Source organism: Diceros bicornis, chromosome 13, assembly GCF_020826845.1.
Source record: "Diceros bicornis minor isolate mBicDic1 chromosome 13, mDicBic1.mat.cur, whole genome shotgun sequence".
NCBI classification, from domain to species: domain Eukaryota; kingdom Metazoa; phylum Chordata; class Mammalia; order Perissodactyla; family Rhinocerotidae; genus Diceros; species Diceros bicornis.
Genome location: NC_080752.1, coordinates 35,544,843 through 35,569,433, shown reverse-complemented (window position 1 = coordinate 35,569,433; position 24,591 = coordinate 35,544,843). Strand labels below are relative to the sequence as shown.

The window sequence follows — 24,591 nt, the reverse complement described above, 5'->3', positions numbered from 1 at the left end:
GGGAAACTGCGGCCCAAGGAGGCTACGAACACAGTGATGGATGTGGGATTCGGACCGAAACCTGTGTGTCCTTAACTTGAATGCTAAAGGGATGGGGGCATTCTCCTGTGTCTGAGGTAAGGGGAGGTGAGAACTGGAAGGAGGAAGGAGAATATATTTGTTCATGGACAAGAGTATAGACACAGCTGTAGATATATAGATAAATATATTGATGTAGATATCAATATAGACGTACACTGAATTAGTGTTTTTTGAATACTTAGAGGTTTAGACTAGTGTTCTCAGAGTGCGGTCCCCGGACCTGCAGCATCAGCATCACTGGGAACGTGTGAGAAATGCAGATTCCCAGGCCGTGCCCAGATCTGCTGAGTCAGGGGCTTTGGAGGTGGGCCCAGCAATCTGCATCTTCAGCAGCCCCCAGGTGGTTCTGATGCACGCCCGAGTTTCAGATCCCCTGCTCTAGACCACAGGCTTTGGCCTCAGATGGCTGTTATGACCCTAGACGAGTCACTTCCCCTCCCTGAGCCTCGGTCCCCCATATTCCGGGGATTATAACATCTGCCAGCTCGCAGGGCTGGCGCCAGGATTCTACAGGATAACGTGCGTGAGGCCAGAAGCTCACGCACTGTCATGCACGCGCCAGGGAGGGACAGTAGCTACGGCGTCAGCTTAGCTGCGGGCTTAGCGAGCATGGGCGAGCCTGCCCCACCAGGGGATAGCTGGGCTGAGGACACCAATGACAAGCACAATGACCTGTGAGCAGTGGGGTCAGTCAGAGGATTGGCCGAGATGGGTGGGTGCTATTTCGGGGAGAATCCCGCCCGGGATGCCCTGAGTTTCCAGAGGTCAGAGCCTTACCCTGAGTCTGGGGGCACTGGGGGGAGGGCGGGGGATGCGCCCCTGGCCCCGCCCCTCCCTGGTCCCTCCTGGCAGCCTCAGCCTCCTGCTGAGTAACTGGGATCAGTCAGCTGTTCGCCCCATCCCCAGACGGCTGCCACTCTCCATCGGGAGGAACCTAGAGGCTCACAGTCTCCCACTCTGCAGACAGTGAGACGGAGGAACGAAGCCTCAGCCGGCCGAGCCACGGGCAGCAGAGAAGCCGGGCCTTTCCAGAGTACATTGCCCTGCTCAGCCAGGACCACAGGCCAGCTGTGCAGCCCAGGTGGGTCCCATGAGACCTCTCTGTCCCTCAGCATCCTTGCCCAGCAGGTGGGGTGACAGACTCACAGATGTCAGAGCTGGGAGAGAGTTTAGGATTATCATCATTGTATGAAGGAGGAAACTGAGGCCACAGAGGGACAGTAACCTGCTCGGGGACCTTTGGTGAATTAGTGAGGATCGTGGGCCTCATGGAGGAGTTGGCTTTGAGGACCATGTCCTTGCTCACAGGCACAACAGAACGAAGCCTCAGCTGGAGTGTCTACACTGCCTCCAGCAGAGCTACAGACCTGACCCGGGAGTCAAGATGCCTGGGTTCTGGCCCCAACACTGAACTGCCTGATATCATAGGAAGATTTTGTGATCCCAGCTGTGTGACCTTAGGCAAGTTACTTGCTTTCTCTGTGCTTCCATATCTGCATCTGCAAAATGGGGACAATAATACTAGTACCTGCCCTTGGGTTGGTTGTGAGGACTAAATGACATAACAGGGAAAGCGCCCAGCCCAGCAGCCTCCGAGGGGCCCTCCCTCAGTCCCCACCCTAACCCAGCTGCCACCCCACCTACTGTCACTGTTAATCTCATTACCCTGCCTGATTTTCTTCCCCGTATTTATCACTATCCACAGTCATCTCATTATTCATCCTGCACTGGGTGCAAACTCCCCAAGGACAAAGACGTTGTCCTGTTGGGGGTGTGTGGCCAACCCCTGGTACACAGTAGGTGCTCCATAAATACCTGATGAATAAATAATGCGTACACGTCCCTCATCAGACTGGAGCCCCTGATGGCACAAACGGAGTTGTGTTCTTCACCCGGTTCCCTGGTGTGACCAGCTCAGGGCCGGGGGCCCAGAATGCCCCTTGTCCATATATTCCAGGAGCCACTCAGGGAGGTGGTGGCTGCAAGAGGCGGGGTTTCCCTGGCACCGCCACCTCCCCACCGTGCCTGTCCCCCAGGTAGCAGAACACACCACGTGCTGCCACTGCGGGAATCAATGTCCCTCCGGAGGTCTGGCCTTTGGAGGTTTTCAATTTCCCCAGAAGCCGCGGCTTTCCACGGGGCCTTTATCCTTTCATTGATTGCCCGAGGACGGCAAGCTTTGTTTCCCTGGTAAATATCATTTGATAAGAAAATCAGAGAACACGGGGCCTGGAGTTGAAGCCAAGTCCCTAGAACTCTGGCAGCGGAATCCAAGAGCGTGCCTGACAAGAGCTCAGCACTGGCAGGGGCTTCCAAGACCACATGGAGCAAGGCCCTTGTTTTTACAAATGGGGAAACTGAGGCTGGGGTGGGGGACACAGCCAGCCAAAGACAGACACCAGCATTATTACCCCCATTTTGCAGATGTAGAAATTGAGGCACAGATGGGGGGTCAGAACCCAGGAGCCCTGACACCCAGCCCAGGGCACCTGCTAACGCATCACTCACTGCTTTAACGTCTCGGGACAGGCCTGGGGAGGTCCCAGGGACACATGTGGCCGGGTCAGAATCATGCTCTCTGCAGCAAGTGTGCATCACTGCTGAGACGCTGTCTCAGACCTCCCCACTGCGGGGTGCTCCTAGACTGTCCTCCCCCCCAGGGGAGCACTTACCCCCACTGCACTTTCCCCACGGGTGTTTCTATGAATGTGGCTCTTGGCTTCAGCCTGGGGAAGGTGCCCACACAGCTGCTCCCACAGTGCCTAGGACCTCCCTCCCTGTGTCCCCACCGGGTCACAGAGCCTGGAGCTCAGTGGTCCACAAATGATCCACTAGGCCTGCATCCCGCACCAATCTTACAGAAGTGGAAACTGGGGCCCAGGGATGCGACCGCCTGCCGCCCCTCGGGAAGCTCTTGTCATTCCTCCAGGTCCTCATTCATTCCAATCAACGTGTCGGAGCCTCCCCAAGTGCCCTGTCCATGAGCATCCAGGGACGAGGCAAGGCCCTGGCTTCTGGGGTCAGGGTATCAGTGCTAGTAGGAGAAGGGGTTCCCGAGAGCAAATCCTTGGTTGGGAAGGCCACACGGGTCACACGTTGGCACGGCCAGCCTCCTGCCCCTGGAGGGCAAGGGTGGGAAAGAAGAGCGTCCACTGCCAGAACCACAGGCATTTTGGCAGGTGGTTCCCAGGACAGCCCCTCTGTGCAGCGTGCACGCACACACACGCACACACACAGAGCTCCTCATCGTGATGCTGGGGCTGGGGCCCCGCACTCACCCATGACGTTGAGGAAGATGTTGCCGGATGCCAGGACCACCTTCTCTCTCGTGGCGCGGTCGTAGATGCCCACGTGGCACTCGTAGGGACCGTTGTCCGAGACGCGGACCTCGGGCAGCCTGGGGGGAGGTGGGGAGAAGGGTGAGGGCCCATCATCGGGGCTGGAAGGTGCAGCTTCCAGAAAACCAACCCCAAAGCCCCACCGTTCAGCCTTCGCTCGACAAACGCTCCTTGATCGACCACATGCCCGTGTGCTGTGCTGGGAGGAGAAGCAACATTTATGGAACACCGACTGTATGCCAGGCCCTGTGCTTGGCGCTTCAGATGGGGAGGCTGTGGGCTGTGTGTTCAGCTGGAGTTAAATCTGTGCTCTTTGTGATTTCCAAGAACTGGGGCTGGTGATGGTGCCCACCCCCAGGGGGCCCTGAGGATGACGTGGTTAAGAGGCACCTGGCGTGTGGGACAGGCTCAAAACCGTTACCCAGCACATCACCTTGCCGATCCCTCAGGGCCGCCCTCCACACAGGAGGAGGATCGTTATTCCCATTTCAGAAACATGGAGCCTGAGGCTCCGGAGGGGGCTGTGTTGCCCCCGCCCCTAATATGGCTAATAAGAGCCAGGATGGGAACTTGAATTCCTCTTTCCACTCTGCCTTCTGTCACTTTATGCCCAGTCCTGGGGACTTGAGGAGAAATACAGTAAAATTTCTGTCTCCAAGGAGCCCCTTCCCAGTGCACAAGGAGGCAGAGAGCTGATCAGTGCTCCAAATCATGAGGAAAAGGGTGAGCTTATCCCAGCACAGAACACAGAGCAGCTGGTTCTGCCTGAGGTGGTCAGGAGGACTTCTCGGAGGAGGTGACCCATCAGGATGGGAGAGACCCCCTCAAACCTTCTGGACCTTTCCTCCCAAATGCCAGAGACTAAATATTTTAGACTTTGTTGCTCTTAACGGTCTCTGTCACAACTATTCAACTCTGTCCTTGTAGAGCAAAAGCAGCCACAGTGTGTAAGCAAATCAGTATGGCCGTGTTCCAATAAAACCTTATTTATAATCATTGAAATTTGAATTTCACATATTTTCATGTGCCATGAAATCTTCTTCTTCTTCTTCTGTTTTTATTTCTTCCAAACCATTTAAAAATCTATGAAACATTCTTAGTTTACAGGCTGTTAAAAAACAGGCTAGATTGGCTCCACAGGCTGTAGTTCGATGATTCCTGTTCTAGATCCTTCTACAGGGTCAGACCACGCTAAAAGTGAGTGGGTTCTCTCTCCCTGTGGAAAATGCCAACAGGGCAGCTCTTTCCTCCCTCCTGCCCTGAAGGAGCCTTGACATGGGGTCAGAGAGAGCCAAGTTCCAATCCTGCCCCTGCTGTTGGTGGGCGAGGTGACCTTGCGTAAGTCACGCCGTCTCACTCTGAGCCTAGCCGTCTTTTTATCTAAAATATGGCACTGATGCTTCACAGGACGGCAGGGAGGATTAAATGTGACGATGTCACTGCAAGACCTCTGTCAGCAGCAAAGTTGCATTAGATGGACGAAGGACCATCACTGTTGTTCTTTCACACCGTGAAGCCCGGCGGAGAGTAGGAATGCCTGGCAAGTGGGATCTGGACACTTGGAAGGGGAAGAGCCTTGACCTGGAGGTACAGAGGCTGGGCTGCTGCTGCGTCAGGGAGTCTGTGTGCCCTCCAGCAAGTTCCAACCTTCTCTGGGCCTAATCATGCCGTCCAAGGAGAGCCTATTCCCGCCAAAACTTAGAGGAAGTGGAGTCTCTGTGTTTGGGTTCTGGAGGTTCTCACACTGCAGCAGAAAACCGAGGGAAGAACTTCATACTCACGGAACCCCTAGTAAATGCCAGGCACGGCGCCCTACCCGCCAAACTGGCCCAACAGTCCTATCCGAGAGACCCCGGTAGGGGAAAAGAGGGCCGTGGTTAGGGGCACAGGCTCTGGGTCTGAGTCCCAGCCCTGCCACCCCGAGAAGGGAGGTTCCTTTAATCCAGTTCTTCATTCCCACCCCCTCGTGGACACATTTCCACTCGATTCAGCTAAGCCTCTCTCCCATCTGTTTCTGCTGAGCAATCTAACTGCAGATTCACTCCTTTCCTCTTTCAGTTCAGCTGTCCCCCCATCTTTGTCTTCCAGCTCCTTTTCCCTCATGACTCACTGTCCCCCACCTCCCTCCCCCTCGCCCCCCACACACCTGGGCTCTCAGCCTCTCTTTCCCTCACTGTTGTGCTGTTGCCTCTGGAGCCAGCCCCTCTAAGGCTCCCCCTTCCCTCCCACCACCCAGCACACATTAGCATAAACAAACACCTTCATTTACATAGAATACACAGAGGTTGACATCTGGTCTACCGACTGTCACGGAAGGACTTAAAGAACAGGGAGCTTATCATCAGGGAGACTTTGTGGGGAAGACGCTGCCTCCCTCTCGTCCCCAGTCTCAGAAGAGAGTGGTGACAGCGGAGCCAGCAGGGAACTGTCTCCTCTGGGAACTGTTTCCTTTGTTTGTAACTCAGCTGGCCGGAAAAAATAGCCTCTCCATCGGGCACCGTTGCTGAGTGACAGAAACCTGGAGTGACATGTTTAGGGGGCACTCAGGGGTGTCAGTTATAGAGGCGACCTGCTTAAGTGACTTGTGTAGGTGACAGGTGTGCAGGTGACACGCTCCGGTGACAGCTCCATAAAGAAACAGGCTCAGGGGATGTGTGTAGCTGGCAGCTACCCAGGTGATGTAATAAGATGATAATGGTTGACACACAGGTGGAAATGTACAGGTAACTGCTACATAGGTGATACATGCAGAAGATGTGATTATGTAATAGCGACACAGGTGACATGTTTAGGCAATTGCTACACTGATGACATGCTCAGGTGACAGTAACATAAGCAATATGTTTGTGACACCTGTAGGTGACACAACACAGGTGGTATAGAAGATAGCTCAGGGGACACCTGGATTGGTGCTTTATGAAGAAGGCAGCTTCCCACTTAGGACAATTTCCACAGCCTCTGATGCTCTTCTGCTGGGTTCCCCAGCTCCACAAATGGTCCTGCCCTTCACCATTGGTCCAATCACACCCCTGGGCACCATCCTTGATATCTCCCACCTCTATACTCTCCAAATACAGTCAGTGACCAAGTCCTAAATAAATTCTGAACTATCCCCTTCCCCCCATCTCCCCTGCCACCACCTTTTCTCACCTGGAATGTGGAAGTGGGCAGTTTGCTAGTTTTTCTGCCCTGCTCATCTCCCTCCTAATCCATTCTCCAGGTAGAACCCTGATCTTTTCAAATGCACATGGTTGATGGCACTTCCCTACGTAAAGCTCTTCCAAGGCCTCTCTCTGCTCTTAGGTCAAAGAATCCTTGGCCAACAAGGCCCAGGAGGGTTGGCTCCTGCCACATCTCCAGCCACATCTCAGACTTCCCCTTCCTCCAGCTACGATGGCTTTGTTTCCATTCCTCCCATGTGCCAAGTTCCTTTTTTTAAAGCAATTTTTAAATTTTGGAATCATTTTAGATTTACAGAAAAGCTGCACAGAGAATAGAGAATTCCCATACACCCCTCGCCCAGTTTCCCCCATTCTTAACATCTCACATGACCATGGTTCGGTTGTCAGACGAAGAAACCGACATCGATACAGCACTATTAACCCCAGACTTTATCCAGATTTCACCAGTTTTTCCACTAATGTCCTTTTTCTATTCCAGAATCCCACCCAGGATCCCTCATAGGTGACACTCATGGGTGCATTTAGCCAAGTTCCTTTTTTCATTCAGCACTTCTGCCTGCAATATCCTCACTTCCTGAGAATATTGCACTTTCTTCCCCTGGTTGCGTCCTTCAAGTTACAAAGGAATGGTCACTTTCTCAGTGACAACCTGGACTAGGTGGGTGTGGTAGGTTGATCGTACTGATGGCCTGGATTAACAGCCTCCCAGTATCTACGCCTCCTATGCCTTTACAGCTCTTGCATCCAGGGGTGGAGTCTAGTTCCCCATTCTTGGCCTTGTGACTTGCTTTGCCCAACAGTATGTGGTGGAAGTGATGGTGTGTAAATTCCAAGCCTCAGTCTCAAAAGAACTCTCTCTCTTTCTCCCGCCTCTGCCCTGAGAACTAGCCTCTGATGGAGGATGAGAGCACGTGGAGAGAGGCTCCAGCTGGCCCTGCCGTTCCAGCCAAGGCCACACTCAGGAGTGAGCCTAGCCAACCCCTGGACTCGTGAGCAATAAGCAACGGTTGTTGCTTTAAACCATCCAGGTTTGGGACGGCTTGTTACATAGCAATAGCTAACTGATACAGCAGGTCTCCTCATAGCTCTCCTTAGCAGTCTTTGTCTGAATTGTAATTTAAGAGCTTGTGTTTGTGACTCTCAAATGTCCTCCTCCCCCACTCCATGCACACACAGTAAGCTCCCTGAAGGCAGGGTCTGCAGCCATCTGGTTTACCAGTGTGTCCCAGGGCCCTGCGCAGTGCTCGCCATCATGGTGGGGACTCTATCAATATTTATTCAATGAATGGAGGGGAGACCTTCCCGGAGGCTGTAGTATGAGCATGCAGAACCTTGTCTCCCTCTGGGCTGGAAACCAGGTGCAGCCCCTGCCCACCCAAGGCAGATTCTGCTTCCCATCCGCAGATCCAACAGCTTCCAGGTCCAGCTTGGATTTGGACCAATCTGCCTCTTCTCAGCACCCCATCTGAGCTTGTGTCTTCACTGTTATCCTTCCGAAGTGGATGGAGTGGCCGAGACCCCCTTGCCCCAGACTTGAATGGCACTGATCTGCATAGCGGATAGAAGGCCTTCCGCAGATGGCGGGGCCCCAAGGGGCTGGGGTTGAGGAGACCCCCTCTCATCAGCAATGGGCTGCGGTCAATAGACTATTAATAACTGCAGGGGTTTCTGGAGAGATGAGTGTGATGCAGTATAGCGGCTGGAGTTTACCAGCACTGACGGTGGCTCTGAAGGCCGAGTAACTGTGTTTTTGCAAAGCTGGGCACAGAAACAGCAGGGACCCCCTTGGCAGTCCCTGTGGCCCCCATGGCTCAGGTGAGGCCATGCAAGGGCTAGTCACTGGGGCTTCTGCCAGGCCCGGGGCTGGGACTGTGGGCTGTCCACATTCCACACAAGCATTTAGGCCTACTGTGTGCCACGCCCTTGCAGGGGTGGGGGTGGGGGGTGGATACAGAAATGCAAAGGATTTGGTTCGTGCCTCCGTGTCTTTGCCCAGGCTGTTCCCTCTGCTTGGACCACTCTTCCTTTCTTAAGCCTCTAGCCATCTTTCAAAGCCTGGCAGTTGAGTCTCACTTTCCCCATCTGTCATTCCACCCCATCGGACAGTTGCGAAGATTCCATGGGATAATTCAAGGGCTCAGCTCAGAGCTGGTGCGGTGTGCGAGTCCAATAGACTAGAATCATTAGATAAATAGTGGTCTACAGGCTCTACATTTGCCGCCTCTGCCAGACAGGCTGCCCTGACTGCCGGCTCCCTGTGCAGATGGAGTTCCCCGCCACTTCCCCAGGACTGTGTCTGTCTGGGAGCACCTACCTGTCCATATCATGCTACATCGTTACCAATTTGTCTTCCCTCCCAGGGAAGCATGTGAGCTTCTTGAAGGTGAATCCGGCCACGTGGTAGGTGCTCAGGGACTGTCCACTGCGTGAATGAGGGCAGTGGAAGCAGCCTGGCCCAGGGGTTAGAGACCCCGGGCTCTGGTCGGGGCTCTGCACCCGACTAGCTGCGTGAGGTTGGACAAGGTCCTTGGGCTTCTCTGAGCTTGTTTCTCCATCTGACAAATGGGCATTATAACACCTGCCTGGTGGGATTGCAGCCTTTGGGGGAATGCTGATATTTACACAGATTTACAGTGAGAGGCATTATGCTAAGCATTTCACCCTATCTCACCGAATCCTTGACATCACCCTATTACAATGCAGCATATAAAACACACTCTAACATGTACTACACTGCAATCATAATGTTATTATCCCCACCGTGTAGATGAGGAAGCTGAGGCTCCCAGAGAAGAGGTAACGCCCGAGGTCACAGAGTGAGGAGGTGGGTATCACGGCTCGAAACCAAGCCAGGTGGATGCGAGAGCCCACTGATTGTCTCCCGACCCCTCCCGCCACCCCCACGCTGCTCCTCGGATCCTCCTTCACCAGCTCGGTAATCAGAGCTCTCTGGTCCCGGAGTCAGTCTCCGCGGCTCTCGAGCGAGCGCATTTCTGTGCTGAGCCTCACCACCACCTCTCCAGGTAATGAGTCATCTGCTTCCTCCCCGCTGGGAGACACAGGATGGCCTTTTATCTCCTAAATTCCCTTCTTGCAGCTTCCGGTGGGCCCCTTAATTTCCTGAGCAAGTTGCCTTCACATTCTCCACACCCCACACCATGTGGTAGCCTGTGATCGCCTTCCTTCCCTGGCTTGGTCTTTCCACGAGGAAGATCCTACATTGACACAGAACTGAGACCGTGGACTTGGGGGCAGAGGGCGGGGCTGGGAGGAGATGGGGAAGGTTCTCTGCGTTATTCTTCCTGCACTGGGGAATCAGATGATCCAGTAAGTGACTTTTGCTGGGAACTGACACCAAATTAATGAATATATGCAAATACACTTAGAACAGAGCCTGCGTGCTGTGGGTGCTTGTCAGATTCTTCCCCCGACACTGTTAATTGATTAAATTTTTTCAACTAATTATTAAGTACCTACCACATACCAGGCACTGTTTGCGATGTTGAGTCTGCAGCAGGGAAGAAGACAGAGCAATACTTCTAAACAGCAACACGATGAAGGCATCTTTTCTACGGAGTCTACGTTTATACCTCCTTCCTTCTTAGAACAATCGGCTGGACATTAAGTTGCCCCAGGATTAAGTTCCTCATAACAAACGTCAACTTCAGCCTGCCACATCTTAGGGTAGAGCAACGTGTTAGGTTCCCTTGCTCCTACACCATATGTCTCCTGGGATCCTTGCCTTTTTTTAAAAAAAAATACGTTTATAGACTTATTGAGGTATAATTGACAAACAGTAAACTGTGCGTAAAGTTTACACATTTGATGGGTTTTGACATAGGATGTACCATTGAAACCATTGCCACAATCAAGATGATAAACATATCTATCTCCCCCAAAAGCTTCCTTGAGCCCTTGTGTAATCCCCATCCCAACCCCAGGCAACAATGGATCTGCTTTCCGTCACTGTAAATCTTATTTCCTAGGATTTCATATAAATTGAATCATATAGCATGCGCCATTTTTGGTTTCATTTCTTGCACTCATCATCACTATTTTGAGATTCATTCATGCTTTGTCTGTATCAATAGTTCACTCCTTTTTATGGCCAAGCAGCATCCTATTGCATGGATATACCCCCTTGGTCTGTCCATTCACCTGTCGGGGGATGCTTGGGTTGCTCTCAGTATGGGCTGTTACAGCTAAAGCCGCTATGAACACATGGGTACAAGCCTTTGTGTGGACATGTGCTGTCATTTCTCTTGGGGAAATACAGAGGAGTGGCACGGCTGTGCGTATATTTACATTTAATCGCCCAGCTGTTTTCTACAGTGACTGCATGAGGACCCTTTGGCTTTTTACGACTTTTGTCTTTTTGCCCACCTCTCAGGGTGCCTTCCTGTAGAAGCAGCTCACCCCACGTTATCCCCACCACCCCCACCCTATTCCTACTTTCTAAAGTGCTGTTCTCCATTTGCAGGGAGCCTCAAACCCAAATAACAAGTCCTGTTGGGATTGTGTGTGCATATGGATTTAAAAAGGCTCAGGGAGGGAGGCTGGGGGCTATGGGATTTCTCTCTGAGAAGAGCGTGCACGACATCCGTGGGGATGCCTCTGACTCTCTTTTCTTCTAATCTTTTCTCAGGTGAGGAGAGGTTGAGGGCTGGGGACACACGGTCATTTCCTTCCCTCTGCTCCATCTGGAACCTCTCCACTTCAGTCTTCATTTTTGCCATGTCCCCCTGCCTGAGGCCTCCTCCAGTCCGTCCCCTCCCTACCCTGCCACCAGAGTGACCTTATCATTGTGAGGATCTGGCTTGTCCTTTCCAACTTAAAATCTTCCCGTGGCTTCCATTCACTGGAGGATCAAGCCCAAACTTAATCTGACTGCAAGACCCTCCCTGATCTGTCCAGGACCCTGAAAGGAGAGAAGGAGAGATGGACGGAGGGAGGGAGGGAGGGAGGAAAGGGACGTGTGGCCTCGTATCTCTTGCCAAAATTCAGCAATCAAATAAGAAGACTTGTCAGGACCAAAGTTTTATAATCTACCCTATTTAAAAAGCATTTTGTAATTCAAATGTCTTCATTTATACACACAGTACCTCATTCTGGGCTAACGGAGAAGATTCAGGTAACGATTGGTCCTCTGAGGCCCTGCTTTAATGAAGAGATGAGAGAGCCTTTTCATTTGTATCACCACGGTCTGCATGGAAACGAAGCTTCTAAGGGGCCAGGAAACAGTTGCTTCTTCAAGTAGGTTAAACACACTCCCTGCAATCTTATGAGCCCCGAGTTTGCCTCAGCCCTGCTCTCCTTCATCCTTGCCGGAAAGATCTCCAGTGGGAAGTGATAAAGTTTTACCGCTCGAGCATCTGCCGTGCCGCCTCGATGGGCTGCACGTCCCTGAGGCCTGGGCTTTGTTTCTCCCACCCTCAACACCTGCCCACTGATGGGTCATGCCCCCTGATGCTGGGGCCACGTTGCTCCACTCTAAGTGGATGACCCCACTCTAAGTCTCGGGTACTCACTCCTTCTCCCACCCCCATGGGTCCATCCATCCGTTTAACCTTGCCCTCCCCCACCAGACATGCTGGGTAGTCCCCTTCCACTGGCTTCACCAAACCTCAAACGCCAGAACCCAGAGCTGGGAAGGCCTTCACACACGGTATGTCCCTAGTGAGTATGGCTGGGTGGAGATTATTTCAGGATAGATTTTGCAGCTTTGCACGAGTCCTTTGAACCCTCAGGGGCTGCCACAAAGCTGGCCACACACAGACCATGGCCTCCATCCCTCTTCCTCTGTCTTGACTTAACGCTGAATCTCACTCAGGCCGCCTGGGTCCTGCCTGCACCTGCTCCCTGTCCTCCAGCTTCTGAAAGCGATGATGTAATGTCAGTCTTTCCTGGCCCCCTTAGAGGTGGGTCTCTGCTCAAGCTCACCCCAGAAAGGGGTCCCGGGCCCTAGATTTAGATCAGGCGCAAATGGTCTTACTCTGCTTGGTGTGAACTTGGCTATCGTCACTTGCAGTGGAAAGACCTGAGCCGCCCCTCGTCAATACTCTCCTGGAGAGGCTGCCCGTGAAGAGAGAAGTTTCAGCCCCACTGGGGCAGGAACAGAACAATCCGAAACCCAGAAACGATCCCCTCGCCTTCATTTGGCTAATCCTGGATTTTCTGCTCCAGCAAGCCCTTTAGGGGAGGAGACTGGGGAGACACTTCCCCTGGGCAGGTGTGGAGCCAGGGGGACTGCTTCACGCCGAGACCCTGGTGGACCAAGGAGACTCTCCCTTGAGCTGAGGGACCCTCCTATGGGCGCAGGATGTATGAGGAGGAGGCTAGGACTCCTGTTTTAATATCAGATCTCCCAGTCCAGCCTGTTCATTTAACTAGTCATGGTTTATCCAGGACTTTCCTGGTTTAGGCACTGAAAGTCTCAAGTCCCAGGAACACTTTGGCTCCAGGCAAACCAGGAGAGTTGGTCACCTCACATTTAACAGGTGAGAAAAGGAAAGAGAGAGGAGTGATTGCCCCAGGCTGGGCAGCAGTCAGCACAGATCAGGGATGGAGGGGCCAGGCCAGCCGCGCCAGGGGATCCAGCCCAGGCTCTGGGACGCCTGCAGGGACCGCCCCCTGCAAGGTGACCTGAGGACTGGCGATAGCGTCACAAAGCCCCTCACACAGGGTGGGGGTGGAGGGCACGTGGTAGGGTTCACTGAATGGCGACTGAAGTTGTCAGGAGCCAGGAGTCTCGATGAGTCCAGTCTCCACAGGCCAGAAATATCCGGTGCTCTTTTCACAACACAAAGCTGGAGAGTTTGGGTCTGACTTCCCCCCCGAGCCAGCAGAGAAGGCCGTGCTGGAATTGCTCCATGGGGCTGGGAGCCCACAGTGGGGCCCCCCAACTTCTAGCTGCTCCCCCTGGCTGGGGAGACAGTCAAGGGTCTGGATGCGGTACGCTTCCCTGAAAATACTTGGGCAGCACCAGAGGTGGACAGGCTGTCTCAAACTGGGGGGGCCAGGTGCCAGGTCGGCGGGAAGGAGAGGGAGCTCGGGGCAGGGGGCCCAGGCAGCCAGAAGAGCCCCCCGACCTCAGAGCTGAGCCCCTCGTTCGGCACACAGAGCTTTATTACTTTCTTCCTTGTGTTTTCATTCTTTCCAGAAACTGCCTGAACTCTTTTTTTCTGGGGCCTTTAAAAAGCCATTAGCCTGATTTTCATCCCCGTTTCAACCTGAAAATGGTTTCCATCATAAAACCGCTCAGTGGGTGCAAAACATCTGTGGCTTCCAATCAAATGCAGGGCTGGTGGGGAGAATGATGGAGAAGGATGGCAAAGGGAGGGAGGGAGAAGTTCCAGAACATTCCAGCAGCACCTCCTGCCCTGTCCCCTGTTTCCCTCCCTTCATCCTTGTCCCCTCCCCCCCCCCCCGCCACCTCCCCCGACCCCTCGTCTCAGGCCCTGCCCCCAGCCCCAGACTGTGGATTGGCAATCCCAGCTGTGAGCATTAAGGTGTTAGTCATAATTAGGGCCCAACTGCTGCAGCTCTCTGGCCAGACCCTCAGACCGACAGTGGAGGGCGAGGCCTCGTTCTGCCCCTCCATTGCCTTTCCAAGGGAAGGGTCTCGCCTGCCACTGGCCCACCCTGAGCTGCACCCTCCTACGTTCTAGCATTTCACTCTGAGAGGGGACCCTTTGTGCCGGCCTGGAAGATGCCAGGAGCTCATCCTAGGCCAGCTCAGCCTCCCAGGACTGTGTGACCTCAGGCAGGTCACTCGCCTCTCTGGGCCTCAACTTCTGCAGCAAGGCAGTAGGGAGCCCCTTGTTCTGAGGCTCAAGCCAGGTCACTGTGGAAGGCCCCTCCCTCCTGCCCAGAGAGGAGCTCCAGAGAGGGCAGCCATGATCTCCCGGTGAGCGAACTGGGACTGACCTGTTTCCAACGTGGGAAACACTTCTTGGAAATCAGATTTTATCTTCCAATGATGAATTCCCAAAGGAAAACCACAGCCTAGCCTGGGATCCCTACATCACCCAGGAAGCTAGTAACTAGGACCCTGGGTGATGACAGATTTGGGGTCACTGGCCCATGCCGCTCTGGCCGCCTTGATGCCTGGTCGGTGGACGATGGGTCACTGTGCCATCCTTCTTGGCCCTTCCTACTCTGTTCAGCTGCTACCCTGAGCCTCAGGCCCAAATCCCACTCCCACCTCCATCTCTCTCTGTTGACCCCATTCCCCAGACTCTCCGGCCCACTGCTTCCCCCTCCCCTGTCCCTCTAGCCTGACCCCCCCTCCCCCTCCCCTTTCTCTCCAGGCCTCTCTTCTCTTTCTCTTGCCGCTGCCATGGAAACTACCTTCTCCTCCACATCCTGATTGATCCATTTAGCCCCTCAGATCAGCTCATTCAACTCAGGGTCTGGGTTGGGAGACGGCAAGGGCGGGGGGGCCAGGGGTTCAGGATCTTCCTCCCACCTTGTCTCCACCCCACGCCATTCCAGACCCAGCAGGCACAGGGGCATGTGCCCCCTGGAAAAACACACTGGGTGGTAGGGAACTAGAAACCAGGCAGCGGGCTAAAGGGAACGCAGACCGAGGAAGCTGGCAGCAAGCCAACTAGAAGCAAGGCAGAGAGGCTGAAGGCACCTGGCTGTGCCTGCTGCCTGCTTTCTATCCCGGTGGGCGCTTTGCTTTTTAACAGGAATCTCTGCCTCTCTGTCTTGGTCTCTCGACTTGGCGGTGGGTGAGTGCTGGCATCATGAAGACCTTCAGCAGGGGAAGGAAGACATGGCAGGTGGCTGGCCCAGGTCCCTGCACTTCCCTGATCTTCTTCAGTGAACACAGCCACGCCCCTACTGTGCGCAAGGCAAAAGATTCTAGGGGACAATGCGTGCCTTGTTCATCTCTGTGCATCAGTGGTTCATTGAGCACCTACTGTGTGCAAGACCCCATGGGAGGCATTTAGAACACTGATCTCTTTCAACCCTTACATAAGCTCTCTGAAATAAGAATAATAATAGTAATAATAATAATAGAGCTTCCTGTGTGTCACATACTCCCAGCTCTAACATGCTACAGTTGAGTGATCTGGGACAACTTTTTAATATCTGTGCCTCAGTTTCCCCATCTGCAAAGATCAACCTTCAACACAACCTCATGAGGTAGGTCTTGGTATTATCATCCCAGTGTCACAGATGAGGAAACTGAGGCACAGGAATGTTGTTTAGAACTTGTTGACCATCACGCAGCCAGAAGATGTCAGGGCTGGGGCGCGGACCCTGGCAGTCGGGCTCCCGAGCTGATGCTCTGAACCCCCATGCTCGTTGCCTTTGAAGGTGGGAGTGACCCGGGCTTCTGCAAGGTCACCCCTTCACCCCCCACTCCCCACGCCCTGACCCCGGTCAGCGGCAGGATGGAAACAAACTCCTGCAGACTGGAGAGAGTCGTACAGGGGAGCAGAAGGAGCGAGCGCTCCGAGGTCAGCGAGGCGGCAGATTGCGGCTCTAGAGCAATGATTTCAGCTCTGGGCCTCCCGCCAGCGGAGGCAGGCTGGGCCCCTGGGAGCATGGCCTGGCTGTCCCTTCTGGGGACCAAGAGCAGACCCCTTCGTCTGCAGGGACCAAATTTTTCCTGGAAGCAAACTCGAGCAAGAATCCATCACACAGTTCCCTGTAATAGGGGACCAGAGCCGCCCAGAGGCCAATCTCTTCCACCACAGTTTGACAAAAGCTCAGAAAAGAGGCTCCAAGAGATAGTTCTTGACGCTTAGAAAGGCAGGCAGCACGCCAAAGCAGTGCAACTTGGAGAAGCCTTGTCTGCCGAGGCCGGAGCCTGCCTGGCCCTCGGGCGTGGCTGTCGATCAGCCTGGCTTCCTGGAGGGAGACAGTCAGGGGAAATATCCTCCAAGTCCGAGATGGACGCGCAGCCAGCTGACACTCTATCATCGAGTACCTACAACCACCCAGGGAGATCAAAGTGACAAACCTCTTAGCAGATTAGGAAACTGAGGCCCAGAAAGGCCAAGCAATTTGTCCAAGGTCACGCAGCTAACGCCTGCAAGAGCTGGGGCAGGCACTCAGCTCTCTCTGGCTCCAGGAGGCCATCAAGAGGACAAAACATCTGACTGTGGCCTAGAGTCCCCCTCTCCTTTAGGATGGCTGGGGGGCCGCTTCAGAGCAGGACAGTCACCCCAGTGGAGTAAAACAAACCTTAATTGTCCTTGCAAAGCTGCAGCCGGGCCTGGGGCCCCACAGGAGGCCTTTCCCAACCAGGTCAGCTGATGGGTGACCCGGGGCCGAACCGATCCCCGCTGTTTCATCAAAGCTGAGCTAAAAACAGCCTTGCTTTGACAATGGAAAATTGAATCTCCCCGTTCCCTCTTAAGGCTCTTAAACAGGTCAGCCCACCAAAAACCCAATCCTTCAATCTGGGTTCTTTTAAAAAGTAGGGCAGGCCAATTATGTTTTAGTGTCCTGAGCTACGTGAGAGCACGGAAGGTTAGGCCGGGGCGCCGAGGCCGCCGGCAGATGGGAGACAGAGGAGTGGGCCAGCCTCTCCCACCAGCCTCTTTGTCAAAACAAAATTAAAACGCCCGGACTCCCACTGGCACGAGATCCCATCCACGGTAATAGGTATTTATCTGTGTGTTCAGTGTGGGCTCGATGCCATGGGGACATGGACACGGGATGGTGTCTTGTTCCCTCTCTGTCTCTCACACCTAGTGCAGTGCCTCAGATGTAGAAAACACTCGAGAAATATCTGTTTGCTCATTCATTCATTCATTCATTCATTCAGTATATGTTTACTGAGTCCCTGCTGTGTGCCAAGGCCTGTCCTGAGTGCTGGGGATACAGCTGTGAACAATAGAGGCAAAACCTCCGTCCTCATGGAGCTGATGTTCCAGTTGAGAGAGACAGATCATCAACAACGCAGCTTTAAACAAATAGCGTGTTGGAGGTTATGTGGGTATTTACAAAAATAAAGACAGGATAGGGATGGAGAGTGCTGGGAGCAGGGGTGGGGTTTAAATTTTAGATGCTAAACTGCAGGGTGTCAGGGAAGGGGACGTACGAGTGAAGAGCAAAGGCGGGCAGTGAGTGGGCCACATGGACATCTGGGGGAAGGAGGGATGAAACTGACCGTCACTGAACTGACATTAAGTGCCACAAATCGCTAGGCATGTTGGCCTCTGTCATCTCCTTGTGAATTCCCTGGAACAGCTTTATGAGATGAACAGCAGTGTGTAAATTACCAATGAAGTAACAGAATCTCAGACAAAGTCAAAGACAATGTCTCCTCTTCACTGGCTCACGGCCTGTGTAAGGAAGTTAAACAATTCCACAGCCATTCTCTTCTCATAGTAATAGAGCCCCTGAGAGCTGGACACGTGGCTGCCTGAAATAATGACTACATTTCCCAGCCACTCTTGCAGCAGGGGTGGCCATGTGACTACATTCTGGCCAATGGGATGTAACTAGAGGCGTTATGTACAACTTCCTGAAGGGTCCTTAAGGAAGAGGTTGTGTCCTTCTCCTTCCTCTTCCCACTTCCTCCTGGATGGAATGTAGTCCTAAGGGCTGGAGCTGGAGCAGCCTTCTTAGACTTTGAGGTGACCTTTGAGAATGGAGGCCAGCACAGTGGAGCATCAGGAGTGAAGGAGCCTGAGTCCCTGACACCATGGAACACCCTACATGCTCTGGACAGGTTACAGGGGACTCTCAGGAGAAAGAAGGGTAAACTTTTATCTAGTTTGACACATTTATTTTGTGTTTTTCTTGCATGTAACCCAAACGAATTCTAATTGATACAGTTTCAGACAACAGAGTGGTGTGGACTATAGGGAATGGAGAGGCCATTCCCTGGTTAAATCCAGCCACTACTTTTGGCAGTCGACTGCTATAATTCTGGAATAATCAGTTAAAAGGCCACATCTTCAGCTTTTTAAAGAAAAGCCAAAAATAAAGATTTGTAAGTGAAATCTCCTAATTTTCAAAAGTTTGTCATTGATTTAATTTTAAACTTTTTTCTTTAATCAAAAAAACTCAATGTTGGTCCGACAGAACTTGTTCACTGCTGCCTTTGGCCTGTGAGTCCTGGTTTGTGGGTGAGGGCCCACGAGAGGAAGGACTTACAAGAGAAACTGAACGACCAAGGGAGAGGCAGAGCTGGGACCATCAGGGGGCAGCCATCTGCTGGGTGAGGCCCCACTCTGAGCCCCACTGGGTTTGAGGTCCTGGGGTGAGCATCTTGGATTCTCACCAAGGCCACAACAGAAACAGTCTTGTTTAACCAAACACACACACACACACACACACACACACACACACACACACACACAGACATACACCCCTTATCAGTGGAGACAAGGCCCACAGAAGTGAGCAGTGGCTTGGCAGGCTGGTGAATTTTAATGGATGTGTTACTTTCAATTGAAGCCTCCACCATCTGCTCCTTCTGCTAACTGTCAGAGTAAGGAGGAGAGGTTCTCGGCGGTGGTTCTGGGAAGGTGAGAATGAGCAAGGGAGCGACTGACCACCCCGCTGTGAGTTTGGAGGGGAGGGTCAGGGGGTCTCCTCATGTCCACGCAATGTCATTTAACAGTCACACTGGCCCAGGAGAGTGCCAACAGCTGGGTGCAGTCTGGCCCACCACCCTGGTTCGGGAAGAGCCACCTAGAGTCAACGTGCCCAGCTCCAGCTCTGAGGAAGGTCTTTCCTCTCACAGGTTCACTTTCCCCGTGGATTCTCCAGACCCACTCCGAGTGCCTGCACGAATACTCTGGATACCAAGGATGGCAATCCTAAGAGCACGGACATGAGCCTGGCTTTGAATCCTGACTCCTCCACTGACCAGCTGTGTGACCTCAAGCAAGTTACTCTACCACTCTGTGCCTCCATTTCCCCACCTTAAACTTGGGATAGTAATAGTATCTTTTCTATGGGCTGTTGAGAGGATTAAGTGAGATAATATACGGACTGCACTTTGGACAGCCCCTGCCCCACAGTCGCCTTTTCATTTTGATCGCCATCACTAGTGTTGGTGTCTACACTGTCTTCCAATCACTCGGCTCTCCTCTGCTGTTCTCTGAGAGGCCTGGGTAGGGATTCGGATTCATGCCCAGCGACTGAGTGGGGGAAGGAAAAGGACCAGGAGGTCCCAGGAACGTGGAGCCATTGGGGTGCACACAGAGAGAATGTGGAGGGGGGCTGCTCTTGCAACACTCAGACTCAACACTGAGGACTCACTTTTTCAAATGAGTTGTGGATGTTCGAGGCTTTGTCCTGGCTCTGCGGTCTCTTGGATGTGGTGGTCCTGATTCTCAGAGGTAAGGAGTGGCTCCTATGCAGAGGGGTATGGCTTAGCGGCCGAGAGCACAGGTGGTGGCATTTGACGGAGTGGGGTCAAATCTCAGCTCTGCCACTTGGAAGCACTGTGACCTTGAGCCAGTAGCTTAACTTCTCTGTGCTTATGTCTCTTAATCTGTAAAATCAAGTAATACAATGCCCGCCTCCCAGGACTATGGTGAGGAGTGAGATAACAGTACGGAAAGGATGGAATGTTCTTTCCCTGCTCATAGACCCTGGAGTAGGGGAGGGAATGCCACTCCTGGAAAACATTGGCATGAACAACACTAGCCACCATTTATTGAGAATGCCCTAGTTCTGAGCACTCCATCCACTCCATCTCTAATCCTCACTGAACCCCAGAGGGACAAGCACCAGACACACAGGAAACCTGGGGCTCAGTGTGGTTATATGACCCACCTGAGGTCACACACAGAGGGAGCGGTAGAGACAGATGTTCAACGGTTCTGCAAAATGGAACCAAGGGTGGGCTCTGTCCTTTAAGGTTAACTCCAAGGCCCGTCTGTCCACCTGTGTCCCCAGCACCTAGAACACTGCTAGGTGCATATTGGTGTTCCCTGTCTACTTGTGGAATAACAATAGATAACACACAGCATGGTGTGTGCCAGGCACTGTTCCAAACACATTATACCCATTAGCTCACTGAATCCCCGAACAACCCTCTGCTTGTTATTCTGTGCTGTTACTATATTATGTGCTGTTATTAACATCCCTGTTTTACAGCTGAGGAAACTGAGGCACAGAAAGGTTTAGTAATGTGCCCAAGGTCATGCTGAAAGACTGGCTATTCCATCGTCAATGCAAGAGGCAAGATCAAGTCAAGGTTGTGTCTGGGAGGAATTGGCATCCTGGGGAGGCACTGAGGCCGGGACTTAGGGACAGGGGTTCAATTAAAGATCTGTTCATGGAATTGAGGGGCAGGGGCTTGCACACAGGACAGTGGGAGAGTTGCCCACACTAGTGTTCAAGGTCAGAGAGGAGGGCTGATAAAAATGACAGCCCGTGTGGATCCCTGAGCAGGAGTAGGACACTCTCAGTCTCTGAGCAGTGGGAAGGAAGGGGCTGGGTAGCTGTGGTTTCTGGAAGGACTGGGGGTCCATCCCCATCAATGGCAGGAGGGACCCCATTCCCCAATGTTCAGCTTTGGAACTCACTCTCTGTGGCCTTGGCAGTGGCCACACCCATGTTGGGAAGGAGGGGACAGATGACAGCTCTCCTCTGACATGGCCCAAGGTCTCCAGGGCATCCTGCCCCCACTGCTCTGTGTCATTGCCTGGCAGAGCCTAGGCCTGGTGGCTGGCATAGGCCAAGGACCCCAATTGGCCTCTGTCATGCCTCAGTCTTGGGCTGGCTCTGGGTCTTGGTTTCCCATCATGGACTCTGCTTTCCAGAAAGTGAGCCTAGAGCCAAGCAGGAATCCCTGCACTGGAGCATGGGAGGGCTTTGCGTTTCCAACCTCACAAACACTGAATGACTCTTCTGTGCCAGGCTCTATGCTGGGGGCTTCTACAGAGGATGTCATGAAATCTTCAGTGCATCCATCCATCTGTCTATTCATCTATCCATCCACTCATCCATCCATCCATTTATCCATCCATCCCTCCATCCATCCATCCAACCATCCATCCATCCACTCATTTATCCATCCATTCATCTATCTATCCACTCATGCATCCATCTAACAATTCTACATTGAGTATCTACCATGTGCCACTCAATGGCACATGGAGTAATTACTACAGAAACAACAGTGAATAAGACAGACGTGAACCCTGCCCTCATGGAGCTTACTTTCTAGTGCTCCAGATGGAGAGGAACTAACCACCTAAATACATGTTTAATTAACCATGTGATGAGTTCCATGGGACATCCTAGAGTCGAAGTGGGAGGACCTAACCAAGCTGCACTAGAAAGTCAGGAAAAGCTTTCCTAGGAAGGGACATGAAAACAGAGGTCAGAGGAGGAGCAGGCCTTGGCAGTTGAGGCGGTGCGGGAGCACAGGTGGGGAGGATTCCAGGCAGAGGGAACCAGCTGTGCAAAACTCCTGGGAGAGGAGAGGGGCGATGGTCACTGAAGAAGTGAAGGCAGGTCCCGGGAGTGAGGGGCAGTGGTACAAGATGCCAAGGGTAAGCGGGCAGGGCTGGCCACGCAGGCCTCCTGGGTCAGGTTGAAGGTTTTGGTTTTCCTCCTAAGAACGGTGGCAGTAACCGGCAAAACTGGAGGAGAGTGAGGATGGAGGCGTGACATGGTTAGTCTGCACTGTCACCCTGCTGAATAAAGACCAGGATGAGGAAGGACAAGAGTGGGCAGAGGCCAGCCCCTTAGGAAGCCACTGCAATGGCGTTAGATGGAAACACTGGCGGCTGGATCTAGCAGAGGAAATAGAGAGGAATGAACTATCTTGGAACCAATTCAGGAGGTGCTGGAGATGGGACACAGTGACTGATTGGACATGGGGAGTGAGGGAGAGAGAGGTGCCCAGAAAATTCCCGAGTTTCTGGCTTGGGCGGCTGGCGGGTAGCGGGGTCCTTCACTAAGACAAGCAGCAAGGAGCCCCTGAGAGGGGACGGCGTGAGTTCACGTTGCCTGAGAGACCTCCAAAGGGAAATGTTGAACAGGGCCTGGGCGTGCGGGTCTGGAGAGATTCCGGGCTGAGGACAAAGGGCCCTGGCTGCAGGCACCACCACTCCCATGTGCCACACGAGGAGCTGGCCTCAGAGAGGTGCCATCGTGTGTCCAGGTGCCGGGCCTACCCGAGTTAATCTCTGGGAAGAATAACATTGTCAAACCCTGGATTCACGTGCAGCCAGCTTCCTGGCAGGAGCTAGAGTTCCCCTCTTTCCTTGGCTCCAGATGGTTCCATGTGGGCCAGCTCGTGTCTGCTTACAGACAGCTCTCAGCTGACAGCAGTTTCATCTCCTTGGGGCTGGGTGGGAATAGCCCGGGAGATTGTGGGTGGACCAGGCAAATGCTCCCCGTTGCTGAGATTCCTCTCACAAGGCGCTCCCACGCTCCCTCCCTTCTCTCCAGCCACAGATCTCTGGATGCACTGCCTGACTTTTGCCCCTGCTGTGCCCTCCACCCGGAATGCCTTCCTCTTGTTTCTTTGTCCATCTCCCACTCCCCCACCAATCACGGTCTCTGATAAGCTGCCTAAGCCCCTTACCCTCCCACACCTCCATCAGCCAGGCCAGGTAGACGCCTGTGGACTCCTGGGGCCCCCGGAGCCACGGTCTGCTTGTCCAGATCTTCCCCTTCATCGCCCGCTCCCTGAACAGGCTGCGAGTGCCTCGCACAGCTCAAGAAATGCGTCTCATGCCGCCAGAATTCCTAGCTGCTCTCCTGGGGCCTGATGTATCATTGGCATCGGTGCAAGTTTGCTGAGAGGTGAGATGGTACCGTGGCCTCAGACTACCCTGGTTGCGTCCCAGCTCTGCTACAAGTCATTCTCTGTGTGGCCTCCAGCAAGTCACTCCCCTTCTCTGATCTCTTGTTTCCTCATCTGCAAAGTGGGGCTCATGAAGGATGGTCCTCGGGGCCTGCCCAGGTAGCACAGTGGTTAAGTTCGCACACTCTGCTTCGGCGGCCCGGGGTTCGCCGGTTCAGATCCTGGGTGCGGACCTACACACCACTCATCAAGCCATGCTGAGGCAGCGTCCCACATACAGCAACTAGAAGGATGTACAACTATGACATACAACTATCTACTGGGGCTTTGGGGAGAAAAAAGGAGGAAAATTGGCAATAGATGTTAGCTCAGGGCCAATCTTCCTCAAAAAAAAAAAAATATATATGATGAAAAAAAAAGGATGGCTCTTGGAGGCGTATTATGAGGATTAAACAAATTCATGTGTACGGAGGCCACTGCAGAGGGCTCAGCCCACAGTACCAGCAATACACACTCTATAAATCTTAGTACCGTAATTATTATTAATTAGGCACGCAGCATCTTTACACATAAAGGATGACCTCCGCCCGCCTCCAGGGAGTGAGTCAAATCTCTAACGTTGGAATTGTGGCGAGAGAGAGTGGCCAGGCTGGGCTGGAGGAGAAGGGCTGAAACAGACTAGACATTTTCTTTGTTAAAAAAAAAAAATGTTGGGCTACATTCAAGACGAAGGCAGATGCATGAGAATAGGTTTATCAAGGTGGTTTTCAGCTCCACTGTAATTTAAAATAAATAAGTCAATTTAATGTTTGGAGAGTGAGTTATGCCTTATTAGGGACACGGTGAGCTGAGGAAACTTGGCCAATGCGAAATCTGAGAAATTGGCCCCGGCCGTGAGAGTAATTACGGCAATGCTTCAGCGTGCAGTCTCGCCCAACGATATTTTCATTCTGTCTAATTTATTAGTTTATTAGCTTTATGGTGAATATAGAACCAAAGACCACAACATGGGCCTAATTTGATCACAGCCAAATTTTCACGTCTTCCCGAGATGGCCGTAATAAGCGAAGAGACCCCTGCTTCAAAGCTGTTTCCAGGTTTTCCAGAAAGATTCAGGGCAGAGTTCCAGGACTCTGGGTTCTGGGGTTGCGAATTAAAAAGGCAGTAGAAGACGGTGGTCCGGAGTGCAGACTGTCTGGTTTTAAATCCCAGCTCCTTCACTTTCTAGTCTGCGGCCTCAAGGACT

General features: G+C 52.9%; 1 protein-coding gene across 1 annotated transcript in view; it reads right to left on the bottom strand.

Annotated features, from left to right (window-relative positions):
• Positions 1 to 24,591, bottom strand: part of IGSF21 (immunoglobin superfamily member 21) — a 247,396-nt gene that overhangs the window by 38,806 nt on the left and 183,999 nt on the right. The window contains exon 4 of the mRNA XM_058552031.1: positions 3,360 to 3,478. Coding sequence (XP_058408014.1) covers positions 3,360 to 3,478 — 119 coding nt within the window. The remainder of the gene's footprint in view (positions 1 to 3,359; positions 3,479 to 24,591) is intronic.